The sequence below is a fragment of the Xiphophorus couchianus genome, chromosome 11, assembly GCF_001444195.1.
Source record: "Xiphophorus couchianus chromosome 11, X_couchianus-1.0, whole genome shotgun sequence".
Lineage (NCBI taxonomy): Eukaryota > Metazoa > Chordata > Actinopteri > Cyprinodontiformes > Poeciliidae > Xiphophorus > Xiphophorus couchianus.
Window position 1 is genome coordinate 31,826,534 of NC_040238.1, and position 25,471 is coordinate 31,852,004.

The following is a 25,471-nucleotide window of genomic DNA, read 5'->3' on the forward strand; positions in this document are numbered from 1 at the left end:
TTCTAATGGCACCTAAGTGATTTTGTCTGGAACATTTAAAAGAAATGATGCAGCAAGTGCCGCTGGTTTAAATTGAGATACATTTTTGTTTCTTGATTTCAGCAGTCTTTCTTCCAATGACCTTTTCTGACAATAATTACACATTTTGTCCTGTTACTGCAGTCTGAAAAACACCTCCAGAATGCGTTCAACACTAATTTGAAGCACTCATCCAATCGGCATCTTTATCGCTCATTCTCTAGTGTTGTCTTGGGGATGATGTTGTATTCATGTCCCCAAGACAACATCATCAGCCAACACTGCAGCTTCTGATGCAGTCTTTACCTTTTGTTCATTAATATACACTGCAATATGTTCATTAACAAAATTCTTAAATTGTTCTTGAACCATTAAATTACAGAGGTCATCAAGTGTTTTGATCTGAGCAGAAGTGCACCACCAATTATAATTAATCTCCCAAATTTCTTGGAAACTCCACATAAGTTTTGCCACCTATTTTTCAGTTTCTTGACTTCTGTCTATGCACCTCAGGGTCCAATTCATATGCCTTAAGTATTGCAGCTTTAACCTTGGAATGATCCTCACCATCACTTAAACAATGTATAAATGAAGCTTCTTGAGCACGAAGCTTCTTGGCTCTACAACTCTCTTAAACAAAGTGAAAAAAGTTTCAACATCCTTTTCACTAAACTTAGACACCAAGAGCAAATCACTCAAAATATCAGAAGATTTACATTTAGAGTCCACAATACAAAATTAAATATAGGTCTGTTATTAAATTATCTTGATGGAGAGAAGGTTTCTTAAGTAAATTTCTTAACTACAGCTATCTTAAAAAGCCTGCAGTAGATGTCCGTTTCTTAGGATAGATTAATTAAACTAAAATAGGCGCCATAATCAAAGGAAGATACAGATGCACACAAACCAGTTCCCTGACATACCAGGTTGTTTCTGATATGAGACATTCTGATATGGTTTCAAATGTGTACAATAAGACTGCAAAGTAAAGCTCTGCAGCACACAGGGCACTGTTACTCAACAGATGTTTGAGCAATATATAGACAATAACTGGTTTATTGAGCTGTGCCCACCAACTCCTATGTGAAAACAGCCCCAGTGAGGGTAGAGTCTACTTCAAACTGCATGATTCTGTCAAGAGGAATTGCCTTGTTGTAGTTAGTGAATTAGAGCCAAATAATAGGCTTAATAATTGTTAATTCATCATTCAAACTTCTAAAAGGATGATTTATTTTTTCACATGGGCCAGGTAGAATTGGGTAGCTTTCTTCTCTTAGATGAAGTCAGTTGAAAACTGGATTTGTATTTAGTCATGTTATTTTTTTAATCTTAAAATGTGTTTGTTGATCTGAAACATTTAAGTGTAGGATGAAAAGTCAAAAACAAAAGAAATATGTAGGGGGACTGTAGGATACTGTATGCAAAAGATGTACGCTGCTAAGCTTCATGTTGTTTTGTATGTTTCTTCCATGTTTTGTAAATTTGTAGATGTATAGTTTAATTTCTAATTATAAAAGAATAAAGAACAAATGTAGTTCTTTTCATGTGATTTTAAATCTGTACAGTTTACCCTCAGTAGACCTAAGTTTTTTTCCCTGGCCCTAGTGGCCTTTATTTGATTGATAGTGGTCAGACAGGAAAGTGGGTTGTGAGATAGGAGGAAAACATGTAGCAAAGGTCAACGGTTTGGAACTCAGTCCTCACCAGCACCATTGCTGCCCACACATTTTAATCATCTAAATAATTATAAATATCCTGATTTGCCTCACCCACTTTCCTGTTTTTTGTTTCCAGCTTAAGAGTTAGTCACGCGGAATCCAGTTAAACAAGAATCTACATCGCCAAGTGAAACGGAAGCCACGGAAAGTGAAAAGAGTCAGCTGGAGTGAATCGGAGAGCAGTAACCTCCACATGAACTATTAATTATATTGGTTTATGATTAATATGCATATTAAAAGTTTAATTAAAGTAGTTGTTTTATTGTCATTGATGGCAGTATTCTAACCAAAGCCTCTTTCCTCTCATGCTTAGTGTTTAAAAGGATCCACGACTAGTTGAACATGTTGGCCTAAATGGCCAACTCTTCTGTTTAGTCCTCCTCCTCCTCATCACCTCTTCTGATTTCAACGTTCCAATCGATTTCAATTCTCTCTGGTTCAAATTGAAAAAGCTTAATGTTTTGGCTGGAGGAGCCAGGCAGTTGGACCATTACAAATCATTTACCCAGAATGCATTGCAGCGTGAACAACATGGCGACATTCCTGTGAAAATATTTTATTAAAATTTATAAAAACAAAATAACCTACAGTATTATTACTGTATTGTTTCTACATCTAAGATAAATATTATCGGCCCAAGCCTCCATGGGGCCCTAAGCGAAATGTGGTTTTGGGGCCCTCTAGTTCTGCTAACAATGTGGACTGGCTGCAATCATTAGGTCCGATCATTAGGTCATTCACACACCTGCTATAATCTTATTGCATCTCTGGCAGTGCTGTTTACATTATATACATGTATAATAGGATACATTTATTGGCCAACTGATTTATCGACCAGCGGATTTCTGGTCACCAATTTCCTTAATTTTGGAGGATCGTGATTGGCCGATATTTCCATGTGAAGCCCATCTTATCCCCTAATCTTATCTTCATTAGCAAAGGTTTAAAAATCAGTCTCTGTCCTCTGGTGCTCTACAGTGAGAGGTTTGACTGACAGACCAACCCACCAGGTCAGGTCTGCACGTTTACAGTTAACAATATTCACCTCACTGTTGCCAACTCAATGACTTTCTTGCTATATTTAGTGACATTTCAAACAAAAAAAAAAAACACCCTTGTCCCTTAGAGCAGTGGTCCCCAGAGAGCTAAACATGAGCTGCAGGTTGCCCTTCTGTGCATAACCTCCCATAACCTAAATGTAGTGGCGATTGTTTGTCAAACCAAACATCCAATAAAAGTTCCATCAGCCACTATATGGCACAGGGGTCAAGATTCTTTACGCAGGCAAAAGAAGTTTAATGTCCAAACTTGTTGATTATCTTGGTTGCTTTTTTTTTCCTTTTCAGCAATAAATTACAACGTTCAAACTTTCCTTTGTTCTCCTGTCTACTTCTGTCGCTCTGTTGCTCTGGTAAAAACCATAGGCCCCAAACCCAAATGCCTGCTGGTCCTTTACCAGGCCCCTACACTTATAGAAAGTGGATTGATCCACCTTACTTCCTGTCTTAGAAAGCAAATAAATAAGAACAAATAATAAAACAAAAGATAAATAGAATCGACAATTATTAACCTGCAAATAAACTCTGCAAATAATACAAAAACTAGAAATTTAAGAATAAACTAACAAAATTCAAATGGATAAAGAAATAAAGAATAAATAGGGCTGCACAGTGGCGCAGTTGGTAGCACTGTTGCCTTGCAGCAAGAAGGTCCTGGGTTCGATTCCCGGCCGGGGTCTTTCTGCATGGAGTTTGCATGTTCTCCCTGTGCATGCGTGGGTTCTCTCCGGGTACTCCGGCTTCCTCCCACAGTCCAAAAACATGACTGTTAGGTTAATTGGTCTATCTAAATTCTCCCTAGGTGTGTGTTTGTGTGTGAATGGTTGTTTGTCCTGTATGTCTTTGTGTTGCCCTGCGACAGACTGGCGACCTGTCCAGGGTGTACCCCGCCTCCCGCCCGGAACGTAGCTGGAGATAGGCACCGGCAACCCTCCCGACCCCATTAGGGACAAGGGTGCACAGAAAATGGATGGATGGATGGAATAAAGAATAAATAGCTCCAACACTAAGTACCCGGAACTTCTACCTTGTTTGGTGAATACATTCTCAGACCTCTTCAGCCACTGGTACACCTTTTGAAGATGCCTTCAGCTATTTGCCTGCTCCTTTTCCATCTCAGGAAACTTGATGTGGCCATACCCTCTGTCCAATCCCATCTTCCCTAGGTGAGTCTGGCATCAAACCAGAGCAGTTCTCCTTCGAACAAAGGAATGGAATTGGGAATTGGCTAATCATCACAGATCCTGTGCCCCATATCGTCCCGGACACAGTGTTTAGCTATATACTCCTAACCCTAAACCAGGGGTGTCAAAATCTAACACACCAGAATTAAATGGCTGATTTACCTCCTCAGGATGTAGACAGTTTCTCCAGAATCCTGCTAATGACCTAATTATTTGATTCAGCAGAGGCACATCTGCTGAATCAAAAATACAGGACATTGTCCCTCAAGGCCTGGGGTTTGACACCTGTCAACACACCACACATGTTGCCCCTCACTTTATTGGTCCTTCTGTCATTGCATCCATTATCAGCCCTGCCTGTGTCTGTCTCAAGTTACTCTCGTGATAAAACCTGTTCACTCCAGTGTAGCTCTCGCCTGTCTCAGACTCCTTGGTTTGGCTCCTCGGCATCCAGTTAAGTTTTTCTCACCTCTTCAAGCCCCCGTGTTGGCATTTAAACATAAGGTTACACTCATCCCCTGAAAATACTAACCAGAGCCCTAATAAACCTAGTTTTGATTTTCTGCCTCAGAGTTTTGGTTTGCAGCATTTGAGTCTGGTTTAAGCAAATGACCGGGTGGAAATTGGCACTCGCCACTGGCCAAATGCAGGTAGATGTATGAAGTGGTGTGTGAATTTGAGCAACACATCAGCCATTGTGGTGGGTTAGCAATTTAAAAAGAAAAAAAACAAACTGTTCAATTTGTACTCTTGTCCAGGGGAGGACTATCCATCTGGCATGTAGACATATATGGAATGAGGCCAGGGCCGCTTTAATAAATTGATACTGTTTTGCTACCTCATCTACAGTGAGGCTCCGGTTAAAGAGGTCACTCGGAAGAAGAGCTCTCAAGGCTCACACTGTTTCATCAGAATTACAGGGCAAATTGTATGGTATCTGCAATAGCAGCAACAACATAATGTGAACAAACATATAATGGCTACGTCATAGATGTGACATTTAGCTCACTAAATTAGCTTATCAATAACAGTGACAAATTACACTGCGAAGTTACAGGAAAGAAACAGTCATAAAAAGAACAATCACATAACTACACCATATTAAACAACACAAAAGTCACATTTTCAATCTTGCATACAAAGTCCCTTGCTTGCAGAGCTGCAATAAAGAAATGAGGCTCCTCATAAGGATAGCACACGTTAAGGACCCCAATGTACAATTAGCTGTCCAACTGTTGGCTAACAAAATATTGTCAGTCCAACCATGCCCACTAGTGGGGATTCAAAACAGATTTCCATGTCAACAGAAACATACAAAGACGAGATTTTATTTAGTTTTTTTTTTTTGATCATGTAGAAATAACTATTTAAACAGGTGTTATGCCGAGAAATGCATGCCTGCCGAGAATTGCATGCCCTGTCGCGGGAGCGCGCATCGCTCTAAACTCTCGCATATTGATGAGAAAACGGACTGAAATATGACCGAAGAGGACATTTTTGAAGATATTCGTAACATTATCACGTTTCTTAACCATGTAAGCCATAAAACGGTGGGTTTTATTTCGCAGATTATTTGAAATAAATACGGTTTTTATAGCTTTATTGAAACATCTGAGTTGAACGTTTTTCAGTCAGCGTCTGATGAAAATGGTCTCCGCAGATGGTTTGAAATTCCCCGATTTTTCTTTTAACACAATGGCTTAAAGCATTACAAAACAGAAGCCCGTTGTGTAGAATATTTTATATCACCCTTTACTGTCTAGTCTATTAATGTAGGGGGGATGATTTTAATTTCTGAGCCTGCCAATATTTGTATCCCCTGTCTATTGTCCTGTTGATATGAAACTTACAGAAGTAGCTCAGAGAACAAGTGTCATTACGTAGAAAAGGTAAAATCCCTCTTAACTCTTTATTTCTCCATTTTAGCAGGGGATGCATTTTTTGGCAAAGCCTATTATTAGCCTGCTGATATCTGCATGCCCTCTCTATTTTCCTCAAATATCATCCTATTGATATAAATCTCATCCCAGCAATTCATAGAACAAGTGTGATTATGTAGAAAAAGTTATTCCACTCTTAATTCTTTATTTCTCCATTTTAGCAGGGGATACATTTTTGGCTAAGCCTATTATTAGCCTGCCGATATCTGCATGCCCTCTCTATTTTTCCCAAATATTATCCTATTGATATAAAACTAATATCAGTAGTTAAGGGAACAAATGTGATTATGTAGAAAAAGTTATTCCTCTCATAACTCTTTATTTCTCCATTTTAGCAGGGGATGCATTTTTTGGCAATATGGATTTTGTTCCTGGCGATATCTGCATGCCCTCTCTATTTTCCTCAAATATTATCCTATTGATATGAAACTTATACCAGCAATTCATAGAACATGTGTGATTATGTAGAAAAAGTTATTCCACTCTTAACTCTTTATTTCTCCATTTTAGCAGGGGATGCATTTTACGGCAAAGCCTGTCATTAGCCTGCCAAAATATGCATGCCCCCTCTATTTTCCTCAAATATTATCCTATTGATATAAAACTAATATCAGTAGTTAAGGGAACAAATGTGATCATGTAGAAAAAGTTATTCCACTCATAACTCTTTATTTCTCCATTTTAGCAGGGGATGCATTTTATGGCAATATGGATTTTGTTCCTGCCGATATCTGCATGCCCTCTCTATTTTCCTCAAATATTATCCTATTGATATAAAACTCATCCCAGCAGTTAAGGGAACAAATGTGATTATGTAGAAAATGTTATTTCTTTATTATCGCTATTGCAAGGATACTGAAGGAAATAAATCTGACGATGCATCTTTGCTAAATGTAAAGCATGCACAAACAATTTTTATTTTGGTTTAACATAAAAATTAAATCACTTTTTTAGTAATTTCAACAAAAGAATATTCATAACAATAGGTTTCCTTAACTCACTTGGAGAGTCCCAAAAAGATGTGAAGAGGTGCTTGGAAGCAACAAGGTGAGAAAAACAAGAACAATTATTGTTTATTATAATAAAAAATGTCATAATTGGATTTCTAGAATGTTAATTTAACATTTTATCCTCTCAACAAGGACATTTATGAGAAGCAAAGGGATGAAAGTCTCAAGGTGGAAATGTGAAACTGTCACCCATGCCATCCAGCAAGATGTGGTTTCATGTGGTGTGTTTGTGCTTAAAGTAAGTGCTGTTTAAATATATATATATATATATATATATATATATATATATATATATATATATATACATATATATATATATATATACTTGACTGATTACTTATATTTCTTATGTAATGTAGAACATTGTCTGCTTACAAATCAATTTATATAACCTTTATGTGTACTGTTCTGTCTCTTTCCACATACATGTATATCTATCTATGTCTGAAGATAGATAGAATTATATATCAATATATTGGTATACATGCTAGTTTATGTTTTTGATGTTGTGAAAAAAAGATTAATATGAAAGTGGTGGTCTAATAATCACATTGCCATTAATCTAATGCTATTTTGTAGGAGTAGAACTTTTAAGATGATGAACAGCTTTGGCTTAACAACTTAAACTGTGCATTTCTACCTGAAATATAATGTAGTTTATGAATTCTATTGCTTTATTACATGGTTGATTTATTTTAATGACAATGGAAAGAGTCTGAAATAAGTATAGCAAAAATGTCTAATTATTCATAAATGTCATGACCTCTATATGACAATCTAATACTTTGACAAATATTTTGTATTTGTAATGAGTCCGCTGTTAATCTTCTTTCTTTTTTCAAAAAAATATATTTGCCTTTACAGTTTGCAGAGTGCATACTGGAAAACAAGGACCTGAACTTTCCATCAACAGCAGAAGCTGTTAATACCATGCGACTCAACATTTCTTCCACACTTCTCTCAGAATCAGGTATCTTTTGACATATTTTTTATTCAGTTCCTATGTGGGTGGGATACTATGTTGTGTGTAAAATCATGCACGCACAAAATAAATTGTGTTAGGTCAGCTATTTTATCTAATTAGAAATATTAAAATATTGAACTTTGCAGATGTTTGAAGTACAATCATGTCAGTGTTTATGTCAAATTCAATTAGTGAAGAACATTTCAATACACCTGGCCTTGATCTCTAATAAATAAATTACACATAACACAGCCCAATAACTGTTGAGGCAAAAAACATAATCAACAAACTTAAAATTGTTCTAGGATACAATTACACTTTTCTTGAGTAGCTTTAATGTAACTTAATAAGCAAAAAGGATTTGCAGTTTGTGAAAGTACTAAACTGGAATGAGATGTATTATGTGAACCATTATATGCATTACTGTGTTTTCATAAAATTAACATTTACAAAATGACAAATTTCACAAGATGTACATACATGTATATGTAGATATATTAAAATTTTCTGAATGCCATTTTTATACGTTCAGTGGCTCAAGTTGGAGAAAATTATAAAAAAGTAAACACTAAATGATACTTTCTTTTACCATAAATCCCAGAAATACATTAAATACATGTGTGTTTCAATTCATGAATAGACAGACACCATGTGAGCCTGCCTAATATGCCAATATGATGTGCAGTTTCTATTACTTGTATTTGTTTATGAGACCAGACATTATCAAAAAAGGGATGATTAGACGACTGAGATCTACACAGAGGATTATTGTAGTTCCACTTTCAAAAGAACACTAACAAATGGAATTATTTAAAAGAAAAAAACGCAAAAAAATTACCATTAAGTTTATTTTATAACATTGATTTAAAGATGCGGTTTGTTTTTCTGTAGACTCAGTGGAGAATCTCTGCAGACACTGTGGCAGTGAGGACACAGAAGATCATATGTGGGTAAGACAACAATGTAATGCAGTGAAAAATAAATTCAAGCAAACCGTATACCATCCTTAAAATAGTTGCAAAGTATTTAGATATACAAAAATAAATCATAATAAAATAAATAAACACCCAAGGCAGGTAAGTGGGAAGTTGTTTAAGTTTTTTTTTTTTAAGTACAGTTGTAAAACATTAAACACAGATGCTTATGGTCCTAGAATTTTTTTACCTCCATACATGTCAGGAACATGCTGTCATCTCCTCAAATAAAGGGCTACCAATCATATATTGATGATTAAGAAGAAGCTTTATGTTGACAAAACCCAATATTACCTTCAGTAAACATGGAACTAAAAAAAAACATTCTTTATGTTGAATATTCTTTATGTTGTTATTTGACTATTTTGCTATTTTTATTTACAGATCGCATGTGACAGATGCAACTGGTGGTACCACCAAGGCTGCGTTAAGGTCCCACAAACCGACACAGGCTACTGCTGTGCAATGTGCTTATAGATTTTATGTTTGTACCAATCTAATTCTTTAATGACTGCAGTTTAGTGGATTTTCAGTTTAAACATGTGACATAATTTTCGTTGACTTAATTGGTTTTCCAAAATTTTTTGTTATGAATATTCTTTTGTTGAAATTAATGAAAAAAAGTGATTAACCTAACCCTAACTCCTAACCCTAACTATAGAGGTGCAGTCGTATGTGTACAGACAATAGAGCAGGGGGCTCAGCACACAGCCCTGTGGAGAGCCAGTACTAAGGCTGAGGGCAGTGGATGTATGTTTTCCCACCCTAACTCTCTGCTGTCGATTGGTCAGTAAGCTCAAAATCCACATGCAGGTGGAGTGAGGGAGGCCCAGGTCCCCCAATTTGTCCACCAGTCTGTGAGGGAGGATGGTATTAAAAGCAGAGCTGTAGTCTACAAAGAGCATCCGCACATAGCTCCCCTGCTGCTCCAGATGTGACAGAGCAGCATGGAGGGCCGTGATCACAGCGTCCTCTGTGGATCTGTGGATCTGTTGGCTCTGTAGGCGAACTGGTGGTGGTCAAAGCCAGGAGGGAGAAGTGCTGTGATGTGACCCCGGACCAGTTTTTCAAAACACTTCGTCACCACAGGGGTTAGTGTCACTGGCCGGTAGTCGTTGAGGCAAGAGATGTGAGGTTTCTTGGGTATGGGGACTATGGTGGAAGATTTCAGGCAGGATGGGACTGTAGACAGGGCTAGGGACTGGTTGAAGATCCTGGTGAAGACTCCAGCCAGCTGATCGGCGCAGTCTTTCAGGACACGTCCAGGGACGCCATCAGGTCCAGCAGCCTTCCTTGGGTTGACAGCCCGCAGTGTGCGCCTTACCTCGTGCTCCTCTACAACGAGGGGTGTGGTGTTGTGGGTTGCTTGGTGTAGTGTGGCTGCCTCTGTTGGCTTCACCTCAAAGCGGGCAAAGAAGAGGTTCAGCTCCTCTGCCAGTGTGGCGTCGCCTTCCGCAGCTGCGAGGTTGGTCCTGTAGTTGGTGAGATGCTGGATTCCCTGCCACACCTGCCTGCTGTTGTTGCTGTCAAGGTAGCCCTCTATCCTCCTCCTGTAGTCAGACTTAGCCATTCTGATGCCGCTCTTCAAGTTAGCTCGGGCTGTACTGTAGACGGTCCTGTCCCCAGACCTGAAGGCGGTATTCCTGGTCTTTAGCAGTCGCTGGACCTCCTGAGTCATCCGGGGCTTCTGGTTTGGGAAGACCCGGATGTGTTTATCCACAGCTACAGGGTCAATACAGTTCTTGATATAGCACAGTACACTGTCCGTAAAAACCTCCAGGTCCTGATGTTCAAAAACATCCCAGTTTGTCCTGTCGAAACAGTCCTGCAGCTGCTGTGTCGCATCCTGGGGCCAGGATTTGATGGTTTTGGTGATGGTTGGAGCAGTTTTCCTGAGGGGGGCATAAGCAGGAATTAAATGCAGGGACAGGTGATCGGACTGACCCAGGTGAGGAAGTGGTCTAGCCCTGTAGCCTAGCTTGATGTTGGAGTAGACTTTGTCCAGAGTGTTAGCCTCTCTTGTAGCACACTTTACATGCTGGTGGAATTTGGGGAGCGCTGTCTTCAAGTCTGCATGGTTGAAGTCCCCCGCTATGATGTGCACAGCATCTGGATAGATGCTCTGCAGATGGCTAATGCTGCCATGCAAAAGTCCAATAGCTGTTTTAGCATTAGCATCCGGTGGTATGTAAACAGCGGTTACCATGACTACCGTGAACTCTCTGGGGAGGTATATTGGTCTACATCTAACAGTCACATACTCCAGGTCTGGGGAGCAATGGCGGATGACAGTCGCTGTGTTAGTACACCAGGTGTTGTTCATGTACACACAGAGCCTCCTCCTCTGCTCTTACCGGAGTCCTTCGTTCTGTCGTGGCGCTGTACTGTGTAGCCTGCTAGCTCGATGGCAGAGTCCGCTACGTCTGGATGCAGCCAGGTCTCCGTGATCAGAAGAATACAGCTGTCCTTCACTGCGCTGTGAGATGCAGCCTGTAGTCTCAGTTCAACCTGACAGTCATATTTTTGGACTGTGGGAGGAAGCCGGAGAACCCGGAGAGAACCCATGCATGCACAGGGAGAACATGCAAACTCCATGCAGAAAGACCCCGGGCCGGGAATCGAACCCAGGACCTTCTTGCTGCAAGGCAACAGCTTGAGGGAGAACTCTATAAGCCAAAATGATCAATGTGTTGATAATTTTTTTTATTATTTTGATGTGTTAACCCAAAATAAAAGGCATGTTCTAATCCTAATTTAATTTAAAAAGCCTTTCTCTTAAGTTATGGAATACAATTTAAATATATGTTTTTTCCTAAATCAATATGTTTATAGTTTCTATTATTCTGTTCTCCATTTGGAGTTCATATACATGTAGACAGCACTTAAATGTATCATCAGCCTTTCATACAGGCATCTTATGCAATATAACATGTCTCTGACCATGTTTTGATAACATAAGACTTTAAGCTTTTCTTTGTTTGGGTGTAAAAATGTTAATTCACCAAAATGAGCTGAACTGTGAATTTATTGAAATTGTTATGAGAAAAATAAGTTATTAAATGAAATGTGTTCTAAAAACTGTCGTGTTCTGTGTTTTCTGTGTGTTAATTTCGAGTTTTCGGTGTCTCTGTGTCTCCATGTTGTCCTGGTCTCCCCTTGATTAGTTCCCAGGTGTTTCTTGTTCCCTGATTACCCCCAGTGTATTTAGTGTCACCTGTGTGTCTGTTCTTTGTCGGGTCCTCGTCAAATGTGCGTGCTGCCTGTTGCTGGACTGTGTTTCTTTTTGATTAAAATCATCATTCTCCTTACCTGGGTCTGCTGCGTCTGCCTCACCACCCCTCACCGCACCGATTCATGACAGAAGGACCCGACCAAACGGATCGGTGAGGCTGCTTAAAATGGATCCAGCTGAATTAAGAATGTTCCCTCCAAAGAGGCAGAGCGGACCAAGGCGGAGATCCGGCAGGGAGGAGAGGGCACTGGCTGAAGCTCTCGCCGACCTGCAGCGGGAGCTTTTCCGGGGAACAAGACTGGTGTTAGCACCCCCCGGATTCAGGCCCCGTCGATACCGTCCGGGAAGTCAGCGACCTGAGCCGCCAGAGGGCCCGGCCCCTGGTCGTTGTATGGGAAAACCACCTCCGCTGCCTACCCGGAGACAGCGACCTGAGCTGCCGGTGGACCCGGCCCCTGGTCACCTCACAGAGCCACCGCCGCCGGTTCCAAGGGTGCGCTCCGGGATTCCTCCGCCGCCGGTCCCAAGGGTTCGCTCTGGCATTCCTCCGCTGCCGGCTCCGAGGCGCCTCTCCGGACGTCCTCCGCTGACGGCTCCGAGGGCCCGCTCCGGACCACCTCCGTTAGTGGATTCTCGGCCCCACCTGAGACCCCGACTCTCTGCGTTCCTCCCGAGACCCCGACTCTCTGCGTTCCTCCCGAGACCCCGACTCCCAGCGTTCCTGCTGAGACCCCGACTCTCTGCGCTCCTCGCCGCCTCTGGGCGGCCCCCAGGACTCGTCGTCGCCTCCTCTGGGCGGCCCTGGAGTCCCTTCGTCGCCACCTCCAGCGCCGCGGACGACCGCTGGACCACCTCCGTGGTTCCCACCTCCAGCGCCGCGGACGACCGCCAGACCATCTTGGTGGTTCCCGCCTCCTTTGCCTCCGCCCACCCTGTGGGTAGTTTTTTGTTTGGTTTTGGACTCTTGGCCCTTCCTGTGCCTCTGCCCTCTCCATGGGGTAGTTTTTTGTTGTTTCTAGACTCTGGCCCCCAGTCCAGCGCCCCTCCGCCCACCCTTGTTGTGTGTTTTGTTTTGGGCGTCTGGTAGCCGCCCTTGAGGGGGGGGTACTGTCGTGTTCTGTGTTTTCTGTGTGTTAATTTCGAGTTTTTGGTGTCTGTGTCTCCGTGTTGTCCTGTCTCCCCTTGATTAGTTCCCAGGTGTTTCTTATTCCCTGATTACCCCCAGTGTATTTAGTGTCACCTGTGTGTCTGTTCTTTGTCGGGTCCTCGTCGCTTGTCGTCTAATGTGCGTGCTGCCTGTTGCTGGACTGTGTTTCTTTTTTATTAAAATCATCATTCTTCTTCCCTGGGTCTGCTGCGTCTGCCTCACCACCCCTCACTGCACCGATTCATGACAAAAACACTGCAACATATAATGGGAACTATTCCATTTTCAGTAAGATGTATGCTTTAATTTATTAATATTGAATGTGAGCAGTATAGTTCTCAAGCAATATATTTTGCAGGATGTAGGTTATTGTAATACCTTCATTTTCATACTCTCCCCGCATGCATGAAGCTGTGACAGAACTGGAGAGTTCCTGTGATTCACCTACTGCTGAAATCATATAGGTGTACAAAGGATTTTTAGCTGATGTCCTTCTTTCCAGCTTTTAGAGTGGTAAGATTACTGAGTTATTTTACTCTATCGTTTTCACAAAGGATTTTCATTATTGTCAGTCTGGAAATGTAAAGCATCAAATCTTGATTAGAAAATTAAACAAATTTGTAGAGTACTTGCATTAAAAAAAGGAATAAAAACACGAAACGTTTTCCTGTAATAATTATGAGTCAGAAATATGTAGCTACTGAGTGTACACACACAGTAAAGACACTGTCTTGCCCAGTTTACCTAATTTCAAAATGAAAATGAAAATGTTACATCTCATATTGAATAAAACTGTTTGCATTGAGAACGTTTTATTTGGTCACACAAATGGGAATGTGATATATTTCATGCACATCATGTCTCAGCTGTAACCAGCTGAACTAAATTGATTATTAGAGGTTATCAGGAACCCAATATCAGCAACCACATTTTACTTAACATGTGCACACAGCGACTCTCGTCTGTCCGACGGCATTTGAAAGCAGCAACAGATCGTTTTACAAAGGGTCTTTGTCATTTTTTCCTTTCTTCAATTTTAGTTCCTTCTTTCTGTTGTAAGTTCAGAGCTATGCAATGTAATGAGCAGATGGACTCTATAGACTATTATGTTAATAGAAAAACGAAACAGCTTCCGAAGGATGCCAGAGTGTGACAAATATTTAATAACCGTTTGTTCTTGAAAACTATGATTTCATTCAACATTCAAGTTCTACTTTTCTATTGGTGAAGTGTGTAATGTGATCGTTTGGAATATCATGTGTGTCCTAAAGGAAGTAAGTTGATTTGAACATAAAACGCATGGGAAACTGGAAGATGAGATGAGGGATTTCCGAGCACAAATAAAGAGAGATTAAAAAAATATTTTAAAGACGTAGGAGGTCTTTGAGGAGGGGGGAGGCTGGAAATTTCTCCTGTTGTGCAGGACAGACTGGGACGGCTTCCTGCCGCCTATTGCTCCACTTTTTTTCTACAACTTTACAAGTACAGTTTTCAGCGAGGACGAACTATTTAGTCACGAAGCAGTGACTCTGTAAACTGGGACACAGGATTAATGCTGAGTCGAGGGGAAGAACTAGAAAAAAGATGTTCGTGTAGCTTCAAGGAAAGAAGACGGAAGCAGCTTTACAAAAAGGTAAATTCAAACTGTCCACAGACCTAGTGCACTGCTTAAATAACGTGCTGCTTTCGTTGGTATGCCAACGCTTTCCTGAAAGCTTTAGGCTACTTACTTTTTAGGCATCAAAGCAAACAGACAAGCAAACGAACATTAAAAAGAACCAGATGAAAACTTCCAGTTCCAGTCTAAAAACATGGTTGACTTCTCGCGAGTCATTTACTCTTCTACCCCCCTCCACCGCTACCACACACACACACACACACACACACACACCCACACACGCACAGACGAAGCTGCTGCGATTGAACTGATTTATGTTTTGTCTAAAACTTTTAAGCCCGGAAAAGCTGAAGTGTTGATTCACTATTTTCTAAAAAGCCAAACTAAGCACCCCGTCCCCGCCCCGCCCCGCCCCATTTCCTTAGGCTCTAAGGTTTCTTGGAGGAAACTGCTTGTTTCTTGGTCTGAGCTCCACGCGGCTCCACTGTGCGTCCTTTGGTAGCCTTGTAAGTACATAGGAGGTGAAAGTTGTACCAATGCTTTTTTTTAAAGTCAGATTACAATCTTTTGCTTGTTCTTTAAGTAGATACCTAACCAAAGTTTAAGCAAAGAATATATTTGTTTCATTATAAAGGCAAACGTAGTTGAGAACTAATCTAACCTTCAATATCTCAATTCACTGAAACATTTAAAATTAGGCCTAAATGTATCAATATGACAATATTTTTTATACAGTTAGCAGATTTGTGGTGTGCTCCATTTTCCCTTGTATTTGTTCAGCTTATCATTCTCTTCAACTTGGTTTGAAAGAGAGAACTGTCACACCCAATTTCTCTATTATTCACCTGCAAATCAGAGAACCTGCGGAATTAGAAGTTGTTTATGCAGCAATCAGGCTTACTACAATTAGAATAATAGGTTGATAACAAATTTCCTCCCAGCATTCTTTTCATTCAAAAGTCATTACTAAATGTGTCTGTTACAAGGTTTGTGACAGATTTATTAAAATACAGTGAAAGTCAGTAGTAAATAGTTCTTTAAGGTATCACGTTTTTGTTTGATCTGCAGGTGTCCTGGATTTTGAGCTCTGGTTGATGAAGAGATTTTTTTCAGTGTTTAACATAATCTTTTCCAAAATGCAAATTGCTTATCTTTATGTGTATATATGGGCTGTTGACTGTCTTATTAAGTCTCTTGTGTGTTGGCAGACGGTTTTCACCCAAAGTTTTTCATAGAGTGGGAAGATTTTTTTTTTTTGTAAATCAACTCAGCAAAATACTTTGTGTTAAACTATAATGTCTCATTATTATATGCCAAGAAAAAGCTATTTAGCAAGTCCTCATGTAGTAAATTTCAAGCCATGAAAGAGCACTTTCATTGCTGCCAGAGTTTGATACAGAAGTATAGAGGTGTAGTCACAACTGAACAGTTGACAGACTCACCTGTCTACCACCCTGCCCCACCTGTTTTTGTGTGGGAATACTGTGTGAGCAGCACATGGAACAACAATTGCTTCACTTGAGCTCAAAGCAGATAGTTCCCTGATTTTGGAGAGACCAAGTGAAATTTAGTGGATTCTTTCCTTTACGCAGACCACTACTTCAACTGGCAAAGGTAGGATATTTTTATGTTTGATGAGTTTTACAGGAAATTAACAGAGATAAATAGGCTCTTAAAAAGATCTAGCAGCAGGCCCGCGTATATGTCTGTGTGTAAGATGGATGTATTTGGCTTCGTAGCCTATTGAGGCCTTTGTGGCATAAATACTTAACCTTCAGAAGACTGATAGGGGACAAGGGAACCAAAGGCTGGTGCTAATTTGGTAGTTTACGTTTTTAGATTTAAGGTTATGATGTGAATTAAGTTTAGTATTAGGCATAAATTGAGCTACTAAAATAAATGTGAAGTTTGAACTACAGTTCAGTACTTTAATGTACTTTGAAATACAAACATGTTTGTATACTGTGTGTCTGTGTTTTCTTGCTGGTGGTGATCAGAGGGCCCAGTGGCGCTGATTGTCTGGCAGCCTTGCTTTTGTCAGTGTGCCTTAGAGCAGCTGTGACTACAATGTAGCCTAACACCAGCAGGGTACCTGTATGTGTGCTTAAAAGAGTGAGCGACTGATAGTCATGTAAAGAACTTTGAAGTCTGCTGGACTAGATAAAGTGCTATATTTTATGGGCCATTTTGTTTATATTGCCTGCTTGTTACCATTTCTGGTATATAATACCTTTTGAAGTCTTACATGTTTATATGGAGCCTAGTCGTAACATTGTGGCTCCCCATTTTTAGAAATAGTGGCTAGGGTTACAGGAATGGTTTGAGATAAGCTAAGGGTGGCATTAGAAATATACTGGTGACAAATTTAATCTAACTGCTTAGGTTTCATCACAAATGGACTAACTAAATAAATAAATCAAAGTCCATACAAAGTCCTAGTGTGGTTACAAATACAAACTTGTGTTTTTATTATATATACATAAAAATCAGTGCAGTTTGATTTCCCTCACCCTCATTATATCAGCAAATGTCTGAAAGCTGAACGTTATGAAAAAATGACTTGGTTACCGGACACTCTTCTTAAAGAAAATGATTGAAAATCCTTTTAAAACAGGCATTTTTCCTTTTTGTCTCATTTACCTACAGATGTTTCGGAAAAAAGCATCTTCATCCTTGAGAGTGACAAGGATAACGGGAAGCTCAACATGTAATAATCTTTTTCTCTTTGTAACATGGGTGTAAAGTGTTAGACATTCAGCTTTGTCAGTAGAAGCCATTATTATTATTATTATTATTATTATTATTATTATTATTATTATTGTCAATTCTTCCATTTCTCATTAACTGGATTCAAAACTCTGGTTGTTTTACCCAATATTTTTCTGACCACTGAAAATATTGTGAAAGTTAAAATACATCTGGGTTGGTTTCTTCGACATTGTTGGATGTTAAATTAAAAATGCATGCTTCTGTCTTAAGGTGGATATTTCTAATTTTTTTAATCAGCTTTGGAAATGTTCAAATGGTGTATTTTGCAAGTGTGAGCTGTTTGCTTTTTCATATTCTGAAAAGCCTTTGTCACTTTATCTTTTTTAAGAACATTTTTGGTACTAGTGCCCTTTATTTGACAGTAATTTGACAGGAAGTTAGCAGAATGATAGGAAGAGGAAAGACATGCGGCAAAAGAGCTGAGGATAAGAGTCAAACAAGCATACAGTGGGGAGAACAAGTATTTGATACACTGTTGATTTTTCAGGTTTCCCCACTTGCAAAGCATGTAGAAGACTGTAATTTTTATCAGAGGTACTCTTCAACTGTGAGTGATGGAATCTAAAACAAAAATCCAGAAAAATACAATGTATGATTTTTAAATAATTAATTTCCATTTCATTGTGTGAAATAAGTATTTGATACACCGGAAAAACGAAACTTAATATTTGGTACAGAAACCTTTGTTTGCAATTACAGAGATTAGACGTTTCCTGTAGTTCTTAACCAGGTTTGCACACACTGCAGCAGGGATTTTGGCCCACTCCTCCATACAGATCTCCTCCAGAGCCTTCAGGTTTCGGGGCTGTCGCTGGGCCACACGGACTTTAAGCTCCCTCCAAAGATTTTCTATTGGATTCAGGTCTGGAGACTGGCTAGGCCACTCCAGGACCTTAAGATGTTTCCTACGGAGCCACTCTTTAGTTGCCCTGGCTGTGTGTTTTGGGTCGTTATCATGCTGGAAGACCCAGCCACGACCCATCTTCAGTGCTCGTACTGAGGGAAGGAGGTTGTTGGCCAAAATCCCACGATACATGGCCCCATCCATCCTTCCCACAATATGGTGCAGTCGTCCTGTCCCCTTTGCAGAAAAGCATCCCCAAAGAATGATGTTTCCACCGCCATGCTTCACGGTTGGGATGGTGTTCTTGGGGTTGTACTCATCATTCTTCTTCCTCCAAACATGACGAGTGGAGTTTAAACCAGAAAGTTCTATTTTTGTCTCATCAGACCACATGACCTTCTCCCATTCCTCCTCTGGATCATTCAGATGGTCATTTGCAAACATCAGATGGGCTTTGACATGCGTTGGCTTGAGGAAGGGCACCTTGCATGCACTGCAAGATTTTATTCCTTGACGGCGTAGAGTGTTACTGATTGTTTTCTTTGAGACTGTGGTCCCAGCTCTATTCAGGTCATTGACCAGGTCCTGCCGTGTAGTTCTGGGCTCATTCCTCACCTTCCTCAAGATCAATGATGCTCCACGAGGTGAGATCTTGCATGGCGCCCCAGACCGAGGGAGATTTTCCGTTATTTTGTATTTCTTCCATTTTCTAATAATTGCACCAACTGTTGTTGCCTTCTCACCAAGCTGCTTGCCTATTGTCCTGTAGCCCATCCCAGCCTTGTGCAGGTCTACAATTTTATCCCTGATGTCCTTACACAGCTCTCTGGTCTTGGGCATTGTGGAGATGCTGGAGTCTGATTGATTGAGTGTGTGGACAGGTGTCTTTTATACAGGTAACGAGTTCAAACAGGTGCAATTAATACAGGTAATGAGTGGAGGACAGGAGGGCTTCTTAAAGAAGAACTAACATGTCTGTGAGAGCCAACATTCTTACTGGTTGATAGATGATCAAATACTTATTTCACACAATAAAATGGAAATTAATTATTTAAAAATCATACATTGTATTTTTCTGGATTTTTGTTTTAGATTCCATCACTCACAGTTGAAGAGTACCTCTGATAAAAATTACAGTCTTCTACATGCTTTGCAAGTGGGAAAACCTGAAAAATCAACAGTGTATCAAATACTTGTTCTCCCCACTGTAGCTGCGTTGAGGTCATCTGCTCTAACCACTGTGCCATGTGACACCCCAAAATCATCCTTACTTTAGACAGATCCAAAATACTTTTACCGCTAGTTCACACATAAACTTGATAAAAGCCCTACCACTGTCCCATTCAAAAATGTTGGAAGAATTCAGGTTCAGATAAAAAGGAGGACGTTAGGCATAACATAACAGAATGCTGCATAACTTCACGAGTTTAATTTAAAGCTAATCCAGAATTACAGATTAGACTTTCCAGGCATTGGTTCTGTACTACAATATTATTATTGTTGTTATTTTACCATTTAAATTCCACAGCGGTCAATTTAAGCTACTGTAATCAAATTGATGGAGTATGGTCTGAGAATATGAGAATAAAGACTATACATTAACAATGCTACTTAACCTTATTCTGATCAAGTTTTTGTTGTTGGCAAGGTGGGAGGGTATGTGAACAAAAATATGTATGTTTTCTTGTAATTTTAGCCATTTTGGGTGGCTAATAATTGTTTTTTTATAGGTACATAATGAAAGTATTGCTTGCTCTTGTTAAAAAATAAGTGTCAGGAAGCGGTGTGGTGAAGGGTGGTGAGGCAGATGCAGCGGACCCAGGTATGATGAATATGAAGATTTAATGAGAAAACTTAATCCAAACAACGAGCAGCAGGCACATGGAAACACTGACGACACAGAAGCTAACATTGACGACAACAAGGCTAGACATTGACGAGGACCCGACGACGAACAAGGAACACAGGTGGAGTTAAATACACGGGAGGGTAATCACAGAGACGAGACACACCTGGGAACAATCAAGGGGAGGACAGGACAACGAAGAGACTTAACGACACAGAAAACTCTAAATAAACAAGGAAAAACACAGATCATGACAGTACCCCCCCCTCAAGGGCGGCTACCAGACGCCCAAGAAAAAAAAAACAACCAAAAAACCCAGCAAGGGTGGGCGGAGGGGTGCCGGACGGCGGGCCAGAGTCCAAACCAACAAAAAAAAAAAAAAAAAAAAACAACCCACCATCGTGGGCGGAAAAACAAGAAGGGCCAAGAGTCCAAAAACAACAAAAAACTACCCACAGGGTGGGCGGAGGCAAAGGAGGCGGGAACCACGGAGGTGGTCCGGCGGTCGTCCGCGGCGGCGGGAACCACGGAGGTGGTCTGGCGGCCGTCCGCAGCGCTGGAGGCGGGAACCACGGAGGCGGTCCGGCGGCCGTCCGCAGCGCTGGAGGCGGGAACCACGGAGGCGGTCCGGCGGCCGTCCGCAGCGCTGGAGGCGGGAACCACGGAGGCGGTCCGGCGGCCGTCCGCGGCGCTGGAGGCGGGAACCACAGAGGCGGTCCGGCGGCCGTCCGCGGCGCTGGAGGCGGGAACCACAGAGGCGGTCCGGCGGTCGTCCGTGGCAGCGGGAACTACGGAGGCGGTCCGGCGGTCGTCCGCGGCGCTGGAGGCGGGAACCACGGAGGCGGTCCGGCGGCCGTCCGCGGCGCTGGAGGCGGGAACCACGGAGGCGGTCCGGCGGCCGTCCGCGGCGCTGGAGGCGGGAACCACGGAGGTGGTCCGGCGGTCGTCCGCGGCGCTGGAGGCGGGAACCACGGAGGCGGTCCGGCGGCCGTCCGCGGCGCTGGAGGCGGGAACCACGGAGGCGGTCCGGCGGCCGTCCGCGGCGCTGGAGGCGGAAACCACGGAGGCGGTCCGGCGGCCGTCCGCGGCGCTGAAGGCGGGAACCACAGAGGCGGGACCCCAGGAGGCGGTCCAGCGGCTGTCCGCGGCCCGGGAGGTGGCGATGATGAGCCCCCCGAGGCAGGGTCTCTGGTGGAGCACAGGGGGTCTCGGTGGGAACGCCGGGGGTCTGAGTCGGAACACTGGGAGTCTTGTGAGGAACGCAGGGGGTCTTGGTCCTCGGGGTCTCGGGAGTCAAGGTCTCGGGGGTCAGGGTCTCGGAGGGAACGCAGAGGGTCAGGGTCTCGGAGGGAACGCAGAGGGTCAGGGTCTCTGGAGGAACACAGGAGGTCAGGGTCTCGGGTGGAACGCTGGAGGTCAGGGTCTCGGGTGGAACGCTGGAGGTCAGGGTCTCGGGTGGAACGCTGGAGGTCAGGGTCTCGGGTGGAACGCTGGGAGTCTGAGTCGGAACGCAGGGAGTCTCGGTAGGAACGCTGGGAGTCTCGGTCGGAACGCTGGGAGTCTCGGTCGGAACGCTGGGAGTCTCGGTCGGAACGCAGGGGGTCTCGGGTGGAACGCAGGGGGTCTCGGGTGGAACGCAGGGGGTCTCGGGTGGAACGCAGGGGGTCTCGGGTGGAACGCAGGGGGTCTGGGTCTCGGGTGCGCCGGCAGGAACGCCGGCTGATTCGGCCTCGGGTGCGCCGGCAGGAGCGCCGGCTGATTCGGCCTCGGGTGCGCCGGCTGGTGCGCCGGCTGATTCGGCCTCGGGTGCGCCGGCTGGTGCGCCGGCTGATTCGGCCTCGGGTGCGCCGGCTGGTGCGCCGGCTGATTCGGCCTCGGGTGCGCCGGCTGGTGCGCCGGCTGATTCGGCCTCGGGTGCGCCGGCTGGTGCGCCGGCTGATTCGGCCTCGGGTGCGCCGGCTGGTGCGCCGGCTGATTCGGCCTCGGGTGCGCCGGCTGGTGCGCCGGCTGATTCGGCCTCGGGTGCGCCGGCTGGTGCGCCGGCTGATTCGGCCTCGGGTGCGCCGGCTGGAACGGCCTCCGGTGCGCCGGCTGGTGCGCCGGCTGGAACGGCCTCCGGTGCGCCGGTCCTGCCTGGAACGGCCTCCGGTGCGCCGGCAGGAACGCCGGCTGGAACGGCCTCCGGTGCGCCGGCAGGAACGCCGGCTGGAACGGCCTCCGGTGCGCCGGCAGGAACGCCGGCTGGAACGGCCTCCGGTGCGCCGGCAGGAACGCCGGCTGGAACGCCGGCTGACTTGGCCGGGGGTGCGCCGACCGGAACGCCGGCTGATTCGGCCTGGAGTGCGCCGGCTGAAACGGCCTCGGGGGCGCCGGCTGGAACGCTGGCTGGAGTTGCTGGTCCCGGAACTGGAGCGGGATCTGGGCTGGCGGAGAAACTGTGCGGCTTGGGAGGCAGAGGTTCGCCAGCCATGACGGCTAGGGCCGCCTTACGCTCCCACTCTGCCTCCCTCTGCAACTCCACCAACCCCGGGTGCGGAAAACGAGGAACCCAGTAGTCCAGCAACAGTCCCAAGCGGATGGCGAAACCGAGGCGTCGGCCGGCAGCGTACGGCTTGGCCATAGCCTCCTCATACTCGCTGATCGTTTCCGTCAGCTCCTTTAACTCCACTGGGTCCATGATGAAAAGTAAAAATAGCGTGCCTCACCGTTCGGTCTGGTCGGGTCCTACTGTCAGGAAGCGGTGTGGTGAAGGGTGGTGAGGCAGATGCAGCGGACCCAGGTATGATGAATATGAAGATTTAATGAGAAAACTTAATCCAAACAACGAGCAGCAGGCACATGGAAACACTGACGACACAGAAGCTAACATTGACGACAACAAGGCTAGACATTGACGAGGACCCGACGACGAACAAGGAACACAGGTGGAGTTAAATACACGGGAGGGTAATCACAGAGACGAGACACACCTGGGAACAATCAAGGGGAGGACAGGACAACGAAGAGACTTAACGACACAGAAAACTCTAAATAAACAAGGAAAAACACAGATCATGACAATAAGACCATGATTTTTTAAAAAATATTGTGACTAATACAATCACATGTGCTATTCTAACACTTTTGGATACGCAGGTTTTTCATTTCAATTTCAACAACAAAAACTGGAGACATTTTTTTTTAACATTTTATGTGAAAAGTCATAAGCACAATTGCTGGTATGGAATAAATTTAAGCCGCCCTCTCATCTAAATTTTTTAAAGTAAAGAAATGCATAATAAGAACATTTACCTCAGCTTTATGAAGAGGATTTACTTAGTTTAAACCTCAGACCAGTGCATATGGGTAGGTATAAAGCTATTAACAAAATAATTAAGCTAAGGCATTAAACAATTAAGCTCTGCAACATGACGGTGAATCCACCACAAACTGGATGAAAATTGTGAAGTTTAAAAATTCTGGGCAGTGAAAGTTCATATTATCATCCTTTTGAGGCAGAGTTTAGTGACTTGAAATGTAATCTTTTATAACTTCCAATGATACAAAAATTAAACATAAGTATTTCTTATTAAAGAATAGGGTTACATAATTTCTTTTAAGACTATTTTGTGCAATTTAATTGACAAAAAAATACTCCTGACACTGAGAAACACTATGTTTATTTTTGTATTTACACTAATTTATTTTATGCAGATCTTCCACTTTACTGTATTCAAACTGGAAAAATCTAAGTTGCTTTTAGGTTCCTAAAATATGTAATCTAATGTAGAAGCAGTTTTTCAAAATGAATCCACTCTCCTACTTTGGAGTTAAACTGCATGTGAATGCAATTATTCTACAGAACACTAAGAAATTCTAGAAACTTCAATGCATATGTGAAAAGAGTTGGACTAGGTTGCACATACTTTTTTTTCTTTACTACCAAGACATTAAATTGTTCCTTTGTTTTTTACAAAGCTGTTATAAAGAAGGAACTAGATGAGATTATGTGATTAATTAAAAGCTTTCTGCTTCTGTTAATTGACAACCAAAAACAACTTCCTTTTCAGAGACATCTTCAAGTTCTCCAATCTACTGTGCTCTGGCCAGGTAGTTACAATACCTTTAATTGCAAGGTATTATCGCTTGGGTCAACTAGTCTCCCTCAAGTTTACATTTTTCTATCAGAAAACTGCCTCAGCTACTGCTTTTTAATTAAAATTATTTGAACTGATGTTTGTGGTGGTAAAATACTAATTTGTGGGTGCAGGGTTCTATAAAACCAATGGCACCTTACTTTGTCTACCTATTTTTTTGTTCTGCTGTGCCATCAAATCAGCAAGTCTTGGGGATCTGATTGAGGTCAAGGGTGAAACATATAGTCCCCTTGTTTCTCTGTCCACTTTCTTTTTTCTTCACTTGATTTTTTTTTGTTTTCTTCAAAATCAGGTTAAATAGGTCTTTCATGTTGATAAATTGGAATATTTTTAAAAGTTGGGTTATTCCAGTAAATATGTTCACATGACATGAATTTACTACGGAGAATAATATATTACAAAAACCTTTTCTGTAATAAAGGATTTTTACTTGTAGATCTAATGATGTGATAAAGAAATTAAAGTTTCTTTACAACACAAGTAAGTTTCTAGCTTACTTGTGTTGTTTTTTCCTCTTCTTCCTGAAGATACAAAGATTATCTGAGAGGTTTAGTTAAGGCCAGTTTGCTGGTTAATTCCATTTGAAGCAGATATAGGTACTTTAAAAAATGTGGACAGGTGCCAACTGCAGCTGGAAAATAAAATCAGGATTTCCATAAAGATGTGAAGTGCATTCCAATTTTCTAAAAGATGGCTGCACTGACTAAGGAATTGAGTACAAAGTTGAACCAACAGCAGCAGATAACATCACTTTCCAAATCATCACTGACTGTGGAAGCATCACTCTAGAACTCAAACAATGTGGATTCTGTCTCTCTACACTCTTCCTCCAGGCTCCTGAGCCAAGATTTCCAATGAAGTACAAATTTGACCTTGACCTAAAAAGAGGAGTTTGAATCACTGAAGAACAATCCAGTTCTTTTTTTCATGGAAAACACTTTTGATGTGGTTCATGAATAGGTTAAACGAAAGGAATGTGGTAGTTGAAGTCCATATTTTGGATATGTTTGTGT

The 25,471-nt window shown here is 42.6% G+C and overlaps 2 protein-coding genes and 1 long non-coding RNA gene across 16 annotated transcripts in view; all 3 read left to right on the forward strand.

The window, feature by feature from the left end:
- The window catches only part of tiprl (TIP41, TOR signaling pathway regulator-like (S. cerevisiae)), a 49,277-nt gene extending 46,169 nt beyond the window's left edge, over positions 1-3,108 (forward strand). For all 8 annotated transcript variants that reach the window (XR_003597393.1, XM_028032509.1, XM_028032510.1 and 5 more), the window contains one exon: positions 1,813-3,108. Coding sequence is in view for 7 of the 8 variants with exons in the window: in XM_028032509.1 (XP_027888310.1) it covers positions 1,813-1,824 (12 nt within the window). In the remaining variant the exon portion in view is untranslated. The remainder of the gene's footprint in view (positions 1-1,812) is intronic.
- A 3,677-nt stretch (positions 3,109-6,785) lies between these two features.
- Positions 6,786-9,745, forward strand: LOC114153761 (uncharacterized). Of its 2 annotated transcripts, XR_003597398.1 has the most exons (4): positions 6,786-7,166; positions 7,793-7,898; positions 8,784-8,842; positions 9,251-9,745. It is a non-coding gene; the product is annotated as an uncharacterized LOC114153761 (long non-coding RNA). The 2 variants fall into 2 exon arrangements; XR_003597397.1 differs by lacking the exon at positions 6,786-7,166 and having other exon boundaries at positions 7,287-7,898.
- A 4,626-nt stretch (positions 9,746-14,371) lies between these two features.
- The window catches only part of amot (angiomotin), a 67,256-nt gene continuing 56,156 nt past the window's right edge, over positions 14,372-25,471 (forward strand). The window contains exons 1-2 of one of the 6 annotated variants that reach the window (XM_028032487.1): positions 14,372-14,878; positions 17,510-17,570. In XM_028032487.1, the coding sequence (XP_027888288.1) occupies positions 14,798-14,878; positions 17,510-17,570 (142 nt within the window). In that variant the 5' untranslated portion in view covers positions 14,372-14,797. Of the gene's footprint in view, positions 14,879-15,302; positions 15,370-16,335; positions 16,478-17,509; positions 17,571-25,471 lie in introns of those variants that run through there. The other 5 variants (XM_028032483.1, XM_028032488.1, XM_028032484.1 and 2 more) reach the window with 5 other exon arrangements.